The 16,633-nt window shown below is 35.8% G+C and overlaps 2 protein-coding genes across 2 annotated transcripts; both read left to right on the top strand.

Moving 5' to 3' along the window:
• Positions 1 to 1,202: 1,202 nt before the first annotated feature.
• On the top strand, positions 1,203 to 8,688 carry LOC109062236 (transcription factor ETV6-like). The gene is made up of 9 exons (XM_042750964.1): positions 1,203 to 1,472; positions 1,956 to 2,083; positions 2,804 to 2,968; positions 3,059 to 3,178; positions 3,916 to 4,020; positions 5,237 to 5,398; positions 5,531 to 5,673; positions 5,759 to 5,859; positions 7,614 to 8,688. The coding sequence occupies exons 1-9, from the start codon at positions 1,438 to 1,440 to the stop codon at positions 7,795 to 7,797; spliced, it is 1,143 nt and encodes a 380-aa protein (XP_042606898.1). The 5' UTR covers positions 1,203 to 1,437; the 3' UTR covers positions 7,798 to 8,688.
• A 174-nt stretch (positions 8,689 to 8,862) lies between these two features.
• Positions 8,863 to 16,226, top strand: LOC109062493 (1-acylglycerol-3-phosphate O-acyltransferase Pnpla3-like). Its single transcript, XM_042751125.1, has 9 exons — positions 8,863 to 9,648; positions 10,029 to 10,261; positions 10,844 to 10,909; positions 11,002 to 11,211; positions 11,678 to 11,738; positions 12,242 to 12,463; positions 12,544 to 12,676; positions 15,527 to 15,649; positions 15,748 to 16,226. The coding sequence occupies exons 1-9, from the start codon at positions 9,444 to 9,446 to the stop codon at positions 16,013 to 16,015; spliced, it is 1,521 nt and encodes a 506-aa protein (XP_042607059.1). The 5' UTR covers positions 8,863 to 9,443; the 3' UTR covers positions 16,016 to 16,226.
• The last annotated feature ends 407 nt before the right edge of the window (positions 16,227 to 16,633 follow it).

Here is a 16,633-nt window from a genome sequence, read left to right as displayed (position 1 = left end):
AAGGATTCTTTAAGTAAATATCAAAGTTATGATCCCATATTTCCCATCATGCAGTGGGGCATGAATAATTAAAAATGTACACTGTTTTTATATGGTTACTTTTGTTGTTAGTTTTATAGTTTAGTTGTTAGTTGTTGTTTTTTTTAATAACTTACTGTTTTGTGACACCTGGAGTTCATTTTTCTACTCAAAATGACCCATTCATACTCAAACACTATTTCACTGATTGTTACCGTCATTGTGTGTGATGTACCAAGTATACAATAAAAAGTAATTAATCATACTACACATTTCATACACCAAAAAAATTAACTCAAAAAGACAACAGCCCTTCTACAATCTAACAATAAAATTTGCAAGTGAATCACATGCTGTAGTAGAATGGTGGTTTTCAAGTGTTGCCTTGTTAAAGTAAATTGTAAAAACTTGCAGATTTTATTTAATTCAATGTTTGAGTTTTACTTAAAATGATGGGCCCTATGAGTTCTGCAAAAGAAGGAAAAAATTTGTACACTTTTTTACAGTGATAAGCATTACATAATGTAAAATTTTACAAACAAAAGAGTCAACAAAATTAACTGGGGGATTCCAAGTAAATTTAACTTAAATATGTTCTAATTAAACCTACTAATAATTATGTTTTAGGTTTTTCCTTGGCAAATGTTTGTAAATTTTCTTGCCTTTTCTGAGTGAAAAAAATTTGCAAAGATTTTTCAAGTAAATCCTACTCCACATTTTTTACAGTGTGTGTGCGTGCGTGTGTGTGTGTGTTTATGTATAATATAATATAATATAATATAATATAATATATCATTTTGTGATATTATGACATATACGCGCCTCAACGGAAAATTGTTGACAGAAATGCTTTAGAGCTCGCCACCTGGATAAGAATAAATGCAGAATAGCAGCCTAATATTTCTTTCTTGCTTTCTTTTTATTTGTTTATTTATTATATATATAATATATATATATATATATAGAGATATATTATATATATATATATAGATATCTATATATCTAGAGCTTCTACTGTAACCTACAGTATTTTGTTAATTTGCTTCGTTGTTCATAGAGTTTCGCTCTTACTGCACTTTTAAAGTTTTACCACTTGTGCCTAATTCACACACACTGAATCTCTCTGGGCTTTCAGGAAATACCAGATTGGTTACCTGAAACTCAAGCCAGTGTCTGCGAGATTCATGTGCACACAGCCCCTGGCAGATCCGCTCTCTTTCGCTTTCATTTCCCGGAAGGATTCTGAATATTGCAGCGATTCGCTCAAGAAAACACAAACTCTGCTGTGCGAGACTGCGACTTTACGCGACACCACATGCTGTATTTGGTATATATATCGATCAGCTATTGATACAGTAATCAGGTATTGATACTGTAGCGACTATTTCTGAGTTTGTGAAGTCTCGAAGGTTACAGAACATGAGTGACGCCTCCTCACCGCCACCTTTGATAAAGGTAAGATCCGAGATAGACGCAGCACTCACTCACCACCAGATAATAGAAGTCTGCAGTAAATCAAATCACTTTGAAATAGAAGTCAATGCCACAAATTAGTGCCACAAAACAAAGAAAAATGCTGCAATCACATGAAAATCGACTCAGACTACTCACTTGAGCATTAGCAAGATTATAATCAACTTTTTTTTAAAAAAAATTTTTCTTTATTTTGTAAACCCTCTCAAATGTCACAAAAACGTTAAATATTAATGTAGTTTTTTATACAAATTTACTTTATTAAAAATTTAGGCGACAGTGCAAAACTGAAAATAAAAACTGGTGTGTGTCTCAAATTTACTTTCACTTTTGCACTGTGTATTGAGATCTCACTTTGTTTTTGATTCATTCATATAAATGCTTTATTATACATCACTGAAAACATGGATTTGGGATTTATTAGATTTTTATTGCAGTAAATGTTTCTTTCCGCTTTCCCTTCCGCTTCAACAGAGCTGTAATGGGAACGAACCCCCAGTTTGCTCTCAGGTTTTGCGCGCCCCTCAGAACGAACCTCCCTCTGGGTACGAGATGGGGCCTGATGAACTCTGCAAGCTACCTGGAAGACTACGTATGTTCCCACATAACATATTTACATGAACAGCTTAAAGATCATAACAACGAAGTGTATTAAAGAACAAATGTTCTCAACATTATACCCTTTCAAACATGACTTCCTCTACAGAACACAAAACAGATGTTTACACTTTTCCACATTGTGACCACCAGCTACAAGGCTTCAAATGACAAATAGCACCATGACAGATATTTGCACATAAGTCTTCTTATAGTCCAAAGCCATATAAAGTTTTGTGAGAGGAATAGACAGACATTATTCAGTCAAAACCTACTATGACACTTGCAAATATTCAAACCTTGTGCCTGCATTACATCACATCAGTTTTGAATATGCATGAGTGCATCAGATCAGTTTTACATCACATCAGTTTTGAATATGCATGAGTGCATCACATCAGTTTTACATCTCATCAGTTCTGAATATGCGCAAATGCACATCCAAAGGCGATGATGTTCACCAAATTATGACCAAAATTTTGCTATAAAAAGGGATTAATTTGACACAAAATATAGGAAATCAAGCATTTCCGTGCTTGGATGGTGTTTTTATGTAGCCATGTCCATTGCAGCTTAATCATTATTCTTCAAAATGCCCATAAAATGAGCATAAAATAAATGAATTCATACAAATTTGGAATGACGAGGATTAATAAATGCTGGCAGTGTTTTCATTTTTGGGTGAACTAACACTGTTTTATGGTTGTAATGTAAGGGATCAATCCATCTTTGTGGGATAAAGAGGACGTGAATCTCTGGCTGCGCTGGGCTCAGAGGGAATATTCTCTGCGACGTGCGGACCACCAAAAATTTGAGATGAACGGAAAGGCACTTTGTCTCCTCACCAAAGAGGACTTCCGTCTTCGCTGTCCCAGCTCTGGTGTGTGATACTGAAATTAATTCTAGTCATCAGATTTGTTCATAGCTTTCGTGATAACTGTGCACTGTGAATGGCAACTGCTGTGAACAGGTGATGTTCTGTATGAACTCCTTCAACATGTGAAGCAGCAGAGGAGATGTGCGATCTTCAGCCCGCTGTCCAGCTCCAACACACAGTCACAACAGACGCCCGACTCGCACGGGACGACAGGTGATTTGACAGGGCTGTTCATAATAATCTATTATCCATAAAATTGGAAGTGTTCAGCTAAAGTCTTAAATGCAATCAAATGCATCTATTTTAAACAGCCATGCATGTATTATTTGATCGCTTGCATATTTTTATACAATTATTCGCTTGGTTATTTAGGTTTAAATTGACAGAATTTTAGAGCCTTTTTAAGTTAAAAGCTGAGCGGACTTTTCCTTGTTCCTTTATTATGGGCATTTTGATAAATGTCTGACTTCCTGTTTGAACAGTTGTCAGAGAATAAATGAAATGGCTTGCTGAAGCTTGTAACAAACACACAGCTGAAGGAACCGAGCCACTGTTTTTGCTCCAGCATGCTGTGAAGTCCTTGTAAAGGACAACATTTTGCATATCATACTTACTGAACACTTTATATCAGTATTTTATAGCAAGTCTTTTATAACTGATACTGACGGGAAGCACACTGATCTGCTTCATGGGGTTAAATAACACCCATTTATTTATTCAGGAGGGAATTTCCTGGTTGTAAAGCAGCTAGAGCTGTTGCCAATAGGTGTGGCTAAGTTAGACCTACCTCCATTCAAACACTAGTACGCAATACATTACTTTCATATTTGCCCTCTTTCCATATAATGTTATGAATAAAATGAATTGTTTTGCGATTAATAAATAGCATTTGATAAGTTGTCTTGCAGGTCCTTATGTTTCCTCTAACACACATGTTCCTGTTTGTCCAGTAAATACAAAGTCCTGGGTGTTAACAGCTGGATGCAGCACAGATCAGAGCCAGGAGAAGAAACCTCTGTCTGCTGACCCTGAGCATTCACATGGCATGCACATAGGTCAGGGCTTAAACCATCTTTATTGACCAGAGAAAGTCATGAAATCAAAGCCCTGGGGATAGACCTAAACCCCCCCCCCCCCAAAACTTTCTGAAAATGTATTAACTCTCAGGCCATTCAAAATATATATAAGATTGTCTATTCATTGGAACAGATTTGGAGAAATGTAGCATTACTGTATGTCATTTGCTCAGCAATGGATGCGCTGCAGTGAATGGGTGCCGTCAGAATGAGAGTCTAAACAGCTGATAAAAACATCACAAAGATCCACAAGTGATCCACACCACTCCAGTCCATCAATTAATGTCCTGTGAAGAGAAAAGCTGCATGTTTGTAAGAAATAAATCCATGGAAACATTTTAACTTAAAACTCTGTAGCTTTCTGTTAAGATGTTTTTAACCTAAAATTTTCACTTGTTTAAATACAAGTCCTCTATCTGTAATATGGCATAGTATGTCTGACTCGAAATATAAAATATGCACAGATCAAGCACCATTTAAAAACAAAATATGTCAGTGGATTTTGACGTGAGACGACATGGAATTCTGACGGCACCCATTCACTGCAGAGGATCCATTGATGATCAATTGATGTAAATGCTACATATCTCGAAATCTGTTCTGTTGAACAAACAAACTCATCTACACCTTAGATGGCCTGAGGATGAGTAAATCTTCAGCAAAATTTCATTTTTGGAAGACCTATTCAAGGTTAGATGCAGCTATGAAGATGTGGACATTCCTGAGGATGTTTATTTTGCAAGTCTTCAGGGGTTCATCTTTTTCAGGCCTTTTTTTTTTTGTATTTAATAAAAAGTAAAAATATTTTATTTTCAAGCCCCTCACATGAAATATGGAAGATTTTGTAGACATGAATTAAGAATTTGATCTCATGATTTAATGAATTCCCTAGTTTTACAAATGACTAAAATATCGCCACAATTTACTTAAAATGAGAGGACAAACCTGGCCATGATTGTTGACAACATGGATACAAAGTCATGGAAACAAATTACTGGCCACGATATCTATTTTCCTTCTTCAGCATGTCATATGCCTGGGGCTCCATAAAAAAATCCATCCAAATTTTTATAATAGAATGTTAAAATGGAAGTGTAGAAAACTTTTTGCAAGTGTTCTGCGGCTCCTAGAGCATCCTGGCTTCCTGACCGATTTAATAGATTTAATAGCTCTTCTTTAATTTCATATTTTGCAGAGATTTCACATTCTCCCAAGGAAAAAAATCAACAGGCATCTCCAGACAAAACCAGACAACCAGTAAATGTTTACTGTACAAATGAGCCTCTCAACCTGTCCAATAAACCCACAAGACCTGCAAACACCACACAAACCTCTGAGGCCAATGGAAAGATCGCAGGTGCTCATGCATGTTGCTTCAGACACTGTAAACTGGCATTAACATGGAAAATGTTATCAGACGTTGTTTAAATTTACTGTATGTCAAAAATCATAAAGACAAATGCCTGTTACTATTCCATCTTTTCGTTAGACTGCAAACTCTTATGGGACTATGTGTACCAGCTGCTGTCGGACAGCAGGTATGAGGCCTTCATTCGCTGGGAGGATCCGGACGCCATGATCTTCAGAGTGGTGGATCCCAACGGACTGGCACGACTCTGGGGCAACCACAAAGTACTGCAGCAGACGAGACCAGCTCACTTCTTCATTGCTTTAAGTGTGACTGATAATAATTGGGTCTGTTTGTTTGTTATTACAGAACAGGGCCAATATGACCTATGAGAAAATGTCCAGAGCATTACGTCATTACTACAAGCTCAACATTATCAAGAAAGAGACAGGCCAGAGGCTGCTCTTCCGGTGAGTGGAGGCTTTCGGAAAGCATTTAATGTATATTTGTATTTTTTTGTACTCAAATGTAGTAGTCAAGTGGTTTTGTTTTTCTTTCATTAGTCGCTGGTGACGGCGATATAATTCCTGTATAATGCCATTTAATTATGGTAAATGAGATGTACCCTTTGATAAAAAATGAACTTAATTATAATGAAAGTCCATTTTAGTGTATTTAAATTTTAAAAGAATAATAATAAAAAACAGTTCTAGCAATAAATATTTTACCGGAAATCAAATAAAAGGCTGGTAATTGTACTTAAAGAGAGTTCACCAGGGTTGCCAGGTTTGCACAACAAAACCCACCCAAAAATCGGATTCCGAATAATAACATATCATGTTATTGGGGTCGCTTCAACCCACGGACATGAAAAACAACAGTGTTAAAGTAACCCAGTTCTGTTGGAAAACCGTAAACTTGGCATCACTGGAGTACACTGTCCTGGGCTGCATTTCCTAAAGGGATTGTAAGCTTAATTTGATCGTAAAAACGATTGCACGAATCATCTTAGACTTGCGGACCCAAAACCATTGTAACTTAAGTAGTACTTGAAAATGTTCGTAGATCTACGAGTGCCCTGGAGTAATGGTAAATCCCTAAGTGCATCGTAAGAAGACAAAATTATGAGGTCACCTGCAGGACAATCGTCAGATTACACTTTATTCAACTGTAATGTGATTGTAATTAAAGCTTTTGATTGTACTTTATTGTACACTTTATTACTCTTTTTTTTTTTTTTTTTTAAATTAATTTAGAAATGAAATAAATCAAAAGGGCAGAAAATAAAAAGAAATAGATAGAAATACAAAAAAAATAGAAATACACATCTAAATTAAATGACAGAACAATAACAAACAAAAATAATAATAATAACAAAATAAGTAATGTATGAAATAAGCTTCAAAGACTGGGAAATTGAACCCGGAAATAATGTCTCAACAGATATTATATGCTATTATATATATATATATTATTATATATAGTAGATTAATATTATACTTATAACTATTATTATATTATATTATATTCAAGTTGTCTGGAACGCAGCATTATATTAACATTTCGATAAACGAGCTACAAATACGAGCCATTTTATAAAACTGACATTTCAGCACTGGACAAACGCATAGTGACTCCTAAGTAGCACTCAAAGCAGGGCTACGTGTGATTGTGTTTAGTGCATTTTTGGGAAACGCACATGAAACAATAACGAACTTTCATAAAATGACTCGTAGACAGCACTCTTAAGCGCTAAGCTCAATCGTTATCGAGAAACGCAGCCCTGATTATGTTAACACACTTAAATACAATTTTACAAAAGCACAGTTTGTAATATTGTCAAACATTTTACTTTAAAGTACATTTTAAATCAATTTTCTTATTTTGCTTCAGACAACATCGTAAAGCACATGTCAAATACTTGATTATAATTTTAACTGTAAGGTTTTCAATATTATTTTTAAAATGAATATATTGCAAATATACTAAACTGCAACTTCAGTAGTCCTTACACACGCACACACACACACATTATAACATCACATTAAATAGTGCTTCATCATTCATGGCCATAGGTGATAAAGTCTGAAGCAACATTTTTGAAAACAGACATTCTTTTTCATTAACAAGGAGTCACACAAGGGGGCGCTAAAACTGTTCATATTGTAAAACTGGGCATTGTGATCTCAAATAGATGTTTTCAAACGCTCCCTCTGTGCTGCAGGTTTCTGAAGACCCCTGAGGAAATCATGCAAGGCAGATCAGACCGCACAGAACCGTCAGAGTCTCCTGACAGTCCTGCATCTCCTGACTACAGAGAAGACGCTCTGGAAGTATCACCTGTATCGACTCCTACTACCATGAGCCCCAGCTCTGAACACAACTTCAGCATATCACCAATCCCATAACACTCATTCTGATGCAGGATCAGCCTTAGTAATTCATTATCCTGACTTTTTAGAACGGGAAACCCAGAGCTGATCTTCTGTCAGAGTAAACGTCCAATGCAGCACGATGTGAAAAGCCATCAGAAGCACCAGAGATGGCTGATATCCCAGAGGTTCCACAGGACTCAGTAATATTTTAGGAGACGCTCAGACCACATGGTTGTGACTCGGGATAGTAATGTGCAGTTGTTTGCTGTTATTATGTGCTAAAAGCTAAGCGACACTAATTTCTCAACACAACAATTCTGATTGATTCTCATAGTTGATTATTAGAGTTGACATTTTCTCTCAGGTTGTAAAACTGTGCGTTGTTATTTTTTACAGATTTGTGAACTGCACTGCATTACTGTATCACATGGTTGATTTATACTATTAATCAAATACCATTAATAATCTACAAGATTAAATCTGTGAATTCATTAATCAACTATTAACTGTTTAAAGGGAGCTGACAAATAAGACTCTTTTTTAGGTTGAAAAGTATAGATTTTATATTTGATCACATTTTATTTGATAATTTCTTTCAGTACTTTTTGTAGTTTTCTCACAGTAAATATTCCTGTATGACAAATTATTGTTTATTAAGTATAAATATTTCATTTTATCTAATAAAATCTAAATGAATAATAATTAGAAATATGTTGATTAGCGGGTCAATGCAATGAAATATCATGGACATAGGAGCCTCTTTGAGGCGTCAGCAAATTTAAAAATGACTTAAAATTATTTAAAGTACTTGAAGACAAAACAGCTATTAAAAGAAAGCAATCAACTAACAATTAATATATTTCTTTTTTTAATTTACCTTTAAGAACCACTTTCTTGTAAAACCTATATATAAGTTTATAAAAGTTTGATTCCTAGACCTGGAAAAAAATAAAATAAAATAAAATAAAATAGTTTATAGCTTCTTTTTTTAAAAAAAACTTAATCCTCATCTGGTTAATCATGATCAACTGGAAAAGAAGTCATGGGACCTTTGAATATTGTTGTGACCAATGGGGCCTTTGAATCAAAACTGTTGAAAATCAGCTTGAAGCAATCCGTTCAGCTGGGGGAAGTGACACATCACTGGCTTATTACTGACGGTAAATCAACCCTAACTATGTGAATGGTAGGTACATTCACAATTATTTTATATAACAACTTTTAGAAGAGGAAGTTAATAACTTTTAGTTTTAGTGATTCATAGCTCTTCTAGGTTTAGTTTTTCCTGCTGGTGTGTGTGCTTGAAATCGATGATCGGTTTAGCTAATCTCTCATGACTGTGCTCAGTTTAAGACTAAATGCCAAGCATATGACTGCTCTAAGGACAACAAACATACATTTACCTCTGATAGCCTCTGAAAGTGCGTAGACACAAATATAATAGACCTACATTAGACATCATGAAGTGAGGAATTGATTTGAGGATGGGATCTCCTCGGTGGGTTCACATCATTCACAGTGTCCCAGAGGGGAAGGAGGGACATCTGTGGTTTTGTAAAAAATCTTTTTGCTTTAACAACACCATGACCGTCTGTTTTAATATGTTGCGCTGATGCTTCACATTCAAAGTTAGTTCAAAGTTAGTTGAAGAACTCGTACCATCTGAGATTATTCTAGTCATGTCATCACCGTTGTGCATTTTGTCTCAAAATGAGAACCTCTCTGTATCTTTCGGTGGTTCTGGCTTTCTAGCAACATACCAGCTTGGTGCTGCGCAGAGTCTTTTGGATAACGCAGCCTGGATCCTGCAGGGAGCTCCGAGGGTCTACGGCGCCTCTGCTGGTTCCCTCGTCGCTGCAGCGGTCGTCTGTGGCTCCAGTCTAGGTAATCTGAGATCTTTCTATATTCATAACTTTCACTGACGACTAAGACTTAGTATTTTACCTACTGTAAAGGTTGTAGGTTCAAATTCCAATTCAACAGGACCAGATTGGCACTGGGTTTAGTTCTTTTCAACTGCTTACACACAAAATCTTTACTTGTCACAGGATTTCTGAAAACCAGAACAACACACCAAATCTGCAAAACCATACTCCAGTTCTAAGCCTTTGACTCAGTGTTTGAAAGTTTTGGAAAAAAAGAGGCACAGTTTTGTAAGCAGTTGAAAAAAAAAAAACCTGTAATGTGCTGTAAGTCACTTGGATAAAAGAATCATGACTTATAATTGAGTCAGTAGTCATTAAATCCACTCTTTCTTCTCATAGGACGTGTTCGAGACCAGCTTTTGGAGTTTGCGCGATTTACCAAACAGCATCCTCTCGGTCTTCTCAGTCCCGCGGTGGATATTTTCCAGTGGCTGGAAGTCACACTGCGGCGCTGTCTGCCTGATAATGCACACACTCTGGCCAGTGGCCGTCTGCACATCTCCATGACTCGCATCTCTGATGCAAAAAACGTCATCGTGTCAGAATTTAATTCCAGTGATGAGCTTATTGGAGTAAGCATTATGATGTTCATTCAGAGTGACATATACAGTACCAAAGCACTTATAATTCATTTGCAGTCTATTGTAGTTAATTCATAGTTTATAAACTTTTGTCTCTGAATTGTTAATACATATGTACAAACAAATGATTATTGTTTAATTAGCTCATCTGCAAAAAGTCGGATGTTTTATCCTTTGTTACTAACTTGTTAAGAAAAGGAGTCATTAATGATTCATTAGAAGTAAATAGTGCTCACTTTAGATTATGGAAACTACTAAATAAACACAATAACCTTCCTTTATTAAAGAATGCTCAAACTTTATCAGTTTGAATTAAAAGGCATCGAAACTCTAGAAAGCAGAAGCAAGATATTGCACATCCTGGTAATATCTACTGTATGAAATCAGGGTTTTTTAGAAAATTCTGAACCCATGCAGCCCTTCCTTTCGAGAAAGAGGAAGAACTAAGTCAAATTCAACACTTGGGCTTATTTGTTGCTGACGAAATCATGTTTGTAATGAAGGTCAAACTCAGTTTTTTTTTTCTTTCTCTTTCACTTTTTCTTTAAATGGCCTGGTTACATCCTCTTTAAGGCACTTTTGTGTAGCTGTTTTGTCCCTGTATACTCTGGAGTGATCCCACCGCAGTATAAAGGTGAGGTGAGTAAAAGTGCCTAAAAACTACAGAAACACACTAAACCAACAGAAAGCCCAGAATAAGCTATAAACACAACACCCCTGTATATTCCCAGCACTATATGGATGGAGGTTTCACAAACATCCAGCCCTTCGAGGATTCCTCTCCCACCCTCACCATCTCTGCGTTTGCTGGAAACATGGACATCTGTCCGTGCGACACCTCCATCATCCTGTGTGATGCAATCATCCAGCAGCTGTCCTTCCAGTGCTCCGTCACTAACTTCATCAGGCTGGTGGACGCCTTGTTTCCTCGGGACTGGAGGGTGAGATCTGTAACTGTGTCCTGACACAGACACATAGAAGTCTATGGTGCTTTTTCTTTTTCAGAGTAAACAAACCTGACCACCTAGATAGAAACAAAGAGCTTGAACATTGTGTAACGTTTTCTTGGCCCATTAAAAAAAAGGTGTGTGGTTTAATAATTAAAATTCTGTCACTCAGAAATTGCTGATATGTTTAACAAATATTTACAAAGAAACAGTAGGTATCACATTCAATTAAACATGAACCGACTGAAGTAGTATTTCCTCAAATATTTACAACTTTGAGAAACTTAGCTGCATCTTTTATTCACCCATATTACACTATATATATATATATATATATATATATATATATATATATATATATATATATATATATATATATATATATATAGTGTAATATGGGTGAATAAAAGATGCAGCTAAGTTTCTGTCATTATTAACTGGATTTATTGTTGATTGTCAGATTCTGAAGAGGGCTTTCTACAGTGGATACCAAGATACTGTATACTTCCTGCAGCAGAGCAGTGAGTTTTTATCAGATTTTTATTAATAGCATTATTATTATTCATTTACATTTGAAGTTGAAGTACTCATAAGTATGTGTACACTTAATTTTTTTGCATTTGGTAAGAGTGGTACATACAATGTCAGCGTATGGAGGACTAAAACATACTTTAAACCCTTTCATGTAAACAACTGTAGAGATGCACAAATGCTTGTGAGTCTTTTGCTCTATTTGTGTTGGAAATGTTCAGACACACCAATCTATATATATATATATATATATATATATATATATATATATATATATATATATATATATATATATATATATATATATATATATATATATATATAAAAAAAACGCTGGATAGGTCCATGAAATTAAACAGAGGAGAATATTAGAATGATTTCTGAAGGATCATGTGACACTGAAGACTGGAGTAATGATGCTAAAAAAAAAAACGCTTTAGGTTTTAGTTCTGTCCACTTACTTTAACCGGTGCTGTATCTCACACCTGGACAGATGCACTGCCGCTGTATCCTCAACAGAGAAAGGAGTCTGATGCGTCTGATGATTCGGTGAGCTCAGATAACTGGATGCTGACACAGACTGATCGTGCAGAGGAAGAGGAATCCCATCAAAACTGCACTGGACAACCTGCAGTCAATGGGGTTTGTTCATCCGCGAGTCCATCTCGTCAAGAGCCGACGGTACATAAGAACTCACCAGCAGAGGTTCAGGAAGGTACTGTAGTGTCCTGTTTACATTTCTGATAATGGAGGATTCAAAACAGAAGTGAACAAGTCTCCTATTCTGTGTTTTAGTGATGCTGTGTAATACGGTGGGGCAGCTGGAGACTGTGAGTAATTCGGATGTCGCTTTACCTCAGTGGACGCTCTCATACCTGCTCTTACTGTTCACACTGCCAATCTGGAGTGCCTCCACCTTATGGGACAGGTACTGATCTAATTATAGTTTATTTCAGAAAATGTTTAGTAATGCACTGAAAATATTCATCCGATAGTGAATTTTCAGTTCTAACCTAAACAGAAAATAGATGTGAAACAAAGTCCCAGCTTTCAAATTCTGTAAACATTAAATTTAATTTAAACAATTAATGTGCATGGTGCATGAACCGATCATCTCAATGTCACAAAATAAACATGAATGAACATCAGAAGGTGTTGAAAGAAACAGTACAACTTTGTACGTACTGTATGTATCATGTCTTATTGTCACAAAATAACTTGTTGGTTAACGCTGTAGATGGTGATAACTTAAGTACATGTGCAAATTTACATATTTGTTGTATTCTTAATCTGTTGTCTTCATTATTTAATGTGAATATGAAAACAAGTTTATTACAGCCATAGTGGATATGTGTTCCCTATTCTGAAGTGTTTTAGACATGTGCCAATAGATCATGGTAATTAACATGCACGGTATTGTTATCGTGGGGCTACTTCAAAATACAGAGAATAATTATTTATTACAAATTATTCAGAATTTTAAATGCATTTTTCCCATAAACTTCCCACAAACCACAAAAAATGCACAACACCGCTGTATGCTGCGTCAAAGACGTGTGCGCTCTCTGATGTAAACATCACGCACATATGAGAAGCGCATGGCGGAGCGCGTGAAACAGATGCTCTGAATGAAAGCGCATTCACTCTCTGAGAGCAGGTGGCGCTAAACAGCAGAAATGCAGCCGTTACCCTGGAAACCCCATAAACAATACAGCTGCCGGTTAAGGCTGGAACAAAGATACTAGAAGGCAAGTCTGCAACCATTAGCCGAAAAAGCGTAACGGGTAAAGCTTGCGGTCTGGCAGTATGTGGAAAAGGAGACCAGAGGCCGTTTTTTTTTTTTTTTTTTTTTTTTTTTTTTTTAATGGATGTCAATGAAGGATAGTCTTCACTACGCTGAATAAACAGCTTTTTAGATTAAATGGCTTATCACTTAATCAATCGGCAGCCTATCTGCTAATCTTCAACATGTTTTCCACTAAACAATACTTTTGGATTTAACTATTTTTAAAGTTTACCACGAAAGAAATGCCGTTTTATAAGAGAAGTCACTGACTTTTTGCAACAGGTGGGATTCATCTTTCGGTACTTCTCATTCATTCCTATGGGATCCGTAAACGGTGACTGAGTTTCGCTCAACTCTGACTGAAATGCAATGACGTCAAGGCTGTAATGTGATTGGTTATTAAGGCACACGTGGATCCAAGTTAGCTGTTACACTTTCTCCAATAGTAAGTAATACAGACCTCTGCGTTCACCCGCAGCTGCTTTGTTTCCAGGGTTTTCAGGGTAACAGCTGCATTTTTGCTGCTCAGCGCCACCTGCTGTCAGAGAGTGAATGTGCGCGCCATCCAGATGAATGTGCTTTCATTCATCACATCACCAAACACTTACATATTTAGAATTAATAGAAAATTAATTCTCAAACTTTTTTTTTTTTTAACAACATGCCCTTGATATTGTTTGAAAGTGTTTTGATACTTTATTGTTCAGTCACACTTTACATTAGGGCTTCATTAGTTAACATTAATTAATTCATTAGTTAACATAACGTCTCAGGTTACGAATGTACGAGACACTGCGTCCTCTAGGGGTCGCTATGGGGAGCTAACATGCGTTGAAGTTTCCCTTGAAGGGAACACCTCAGGTTAAAAACCATGGTTCAAAAGAGACACTTCTAGCATAGCGACCCCTAGTTCAAAGTTCCCTTGAAAGGGAATCTTAGGTATTCCAATATTAACATGAAAATCAAAAGTTGCAACATGAACTAAGACTTGTATTTAAATGTTAATATCTTCTGTAGTTATTTCTGTTATAAGAAAACGATAGGCTAGTTATTTTTTGCAAACCTAAAATAATACTGTATTATGTTCACTTTTTTTGCAGCACATCCCTAGTTACCATTAATTGGAGTAGTAAAATAATTATATCCTAAAGTGATAAAAGCATTAGCAATTAATCGCAACAGGAAAATTTTACACCAGCACATCCCTAGTTACCATTAATTGGAGTAGTAAAATAATTATATCCTAAATATAAAATAAGCCCAATTTACAATTTAAAACAACATAAAAAAAATTAAACAAACTAATTAAAAAAAAACATAATAAACATTATATTAAATACAATGTTATATAAAATCCATTTTGGTACATCACTAGTTTACTTTAAATGCATAAAAGTGAAAATGAAAAGCGAAAAATTAATAATACACAGAGCCTAAAACAGGGGTGGCCGCAACATCTGTAAAAATGTTAACAACATTGTTTTAAAAGGTTAAAATTTAATATTCTTACTGAGTACTAGAATCCCTACAAAAATTAAACACTGGCCTTCCATAGTATCATACATTTAGATCATGATGACCAAAGGTAAAACCACACTTGGCACCTTTGTAGCATGGTAATAATAATAATAAATAATAATAATAATAAAAAAAAAAAACATTTGGTTTCTGTGGTATAGAATGGCTTCATGGTATTTAGTCTATAAACACATTTATTTAGTATAAATACAAATGCACAAAACAGCTAGCTCATGACAAAAATGTCTGTAATTTGGTCTGTTCATTATATTCCCTTAATACATGGCTACATAAATATTTTAAATAAAATTCTCTATAAACCTAATACATAGCAGTAACAAAGGGGGGCGGTTCTTTGTGAAGGGTCAATTGGCCCACGTGCTGGACTTTGGACACCCCTGACCTACAAGGTTATATTTTAAAAGGCAACATTCTTATGCTGCTCATGAGCACTTGTGATTTGTGGTTTTGCAGATATCAGAAACGGATCACTAATGCTATGACTGTGGCATACTGGCTCTGGCATGGGATTAAGATCTTCATGATTTTTACACTCAAAATTGTACTGTCCTCTACAAGAAAAGCCTTTGGAGATATGTAAGCACACAATAAAAATAAAAAAGGTTTTCTGCTGTTAATTGTTAATGCTACCATTGTGGAAAAAAAATCATAACCGTCTTCTGTCTTTTGCAAAGGATGCTGAGTCTGATCAGTTTTATACTTGTGCAAGTTCACCCTGAGCAGCACAGACGCAGAGAGCTGTCTGAGAGACACACGATGACCTCCTCGAATCTGAATGGGCGCGTCTTTGCTGTTCTCCCACCGAGTCCCTCCATGGCACAGACCCTCCCAAAGCTCTACACGCTCCTGTTTTCACTAGAGACAGAGAGCAAGTGGAGAAGACGCAAGACAGAGGTGCAGCACACATTACAGCGGCACGTGGCCGATGTGAAAAGAAATTAAAAACATGTAAGCAATGTGAGATGTTTAAGGTTACTCAAAGTTTAAGGTTAACAGTAGTAACAGTAAGAAAAACATACAGATCTTCATATAGTTTTGTGGAAAAAATACATTTATAAATATCAATCTCAGTTATGCTGTCAACGTTTTAACATTTTGCTTTAGTATTATGAAAATAAAATAGCCACTTGTTGGTGTTGTTTGCTCAATAGTACACTTAATATTTTTCTCACACATTTAAAACAGGCTTTTATATGTGGAAATATACAGCTGAATGGCCACCAAAAGGAATGAAAACTTTACATTAAAATTACAATCTTATTGATTTGTGCCAAAGAACATTTCTGACCAATATGTGTGTGTGTGTATATATATATATATATATATATATATAGATGTATGCCTTAGCATTTATTTATTTTGGTCTAATTTAAAAGCAGATTTTTAATCAGTTCAAAATATATAGGATACCTGTGTTGTATGGCCACAGCTGTTAGGTTAATTAGGTGGTTGGATCACAGGACTTTCATCAAGCTCTGACTTCAAGCTCCAGGAATCAGTTGAGATCGATTAGCAGTGGTGCTCAAAGCAGAATGTGCAACTTTATACAGGATGCACTGA

Source organism: Cyprinus carpio, chromosome B23, assembly GCF_018340385.1.
Source record: "Cyprinus carpio isolate SPL01 chromosome B23, ASM1834038v1, whole genome shotgun sequence".
In the NCBI taxonomy this organism is placed as follows: domain Eukaryota; kingdom Metazoa; phylum Chordata; class Actinopteri; order Cypriniformes; family Cyprinidae; genus Cyprinus; species Cyprinus carpio.
The sequence above is the reverse complement of the archived record's forward strand: the minus strand, read 5'-3'. Positions and strand labels throughout refer to the sequence as shown.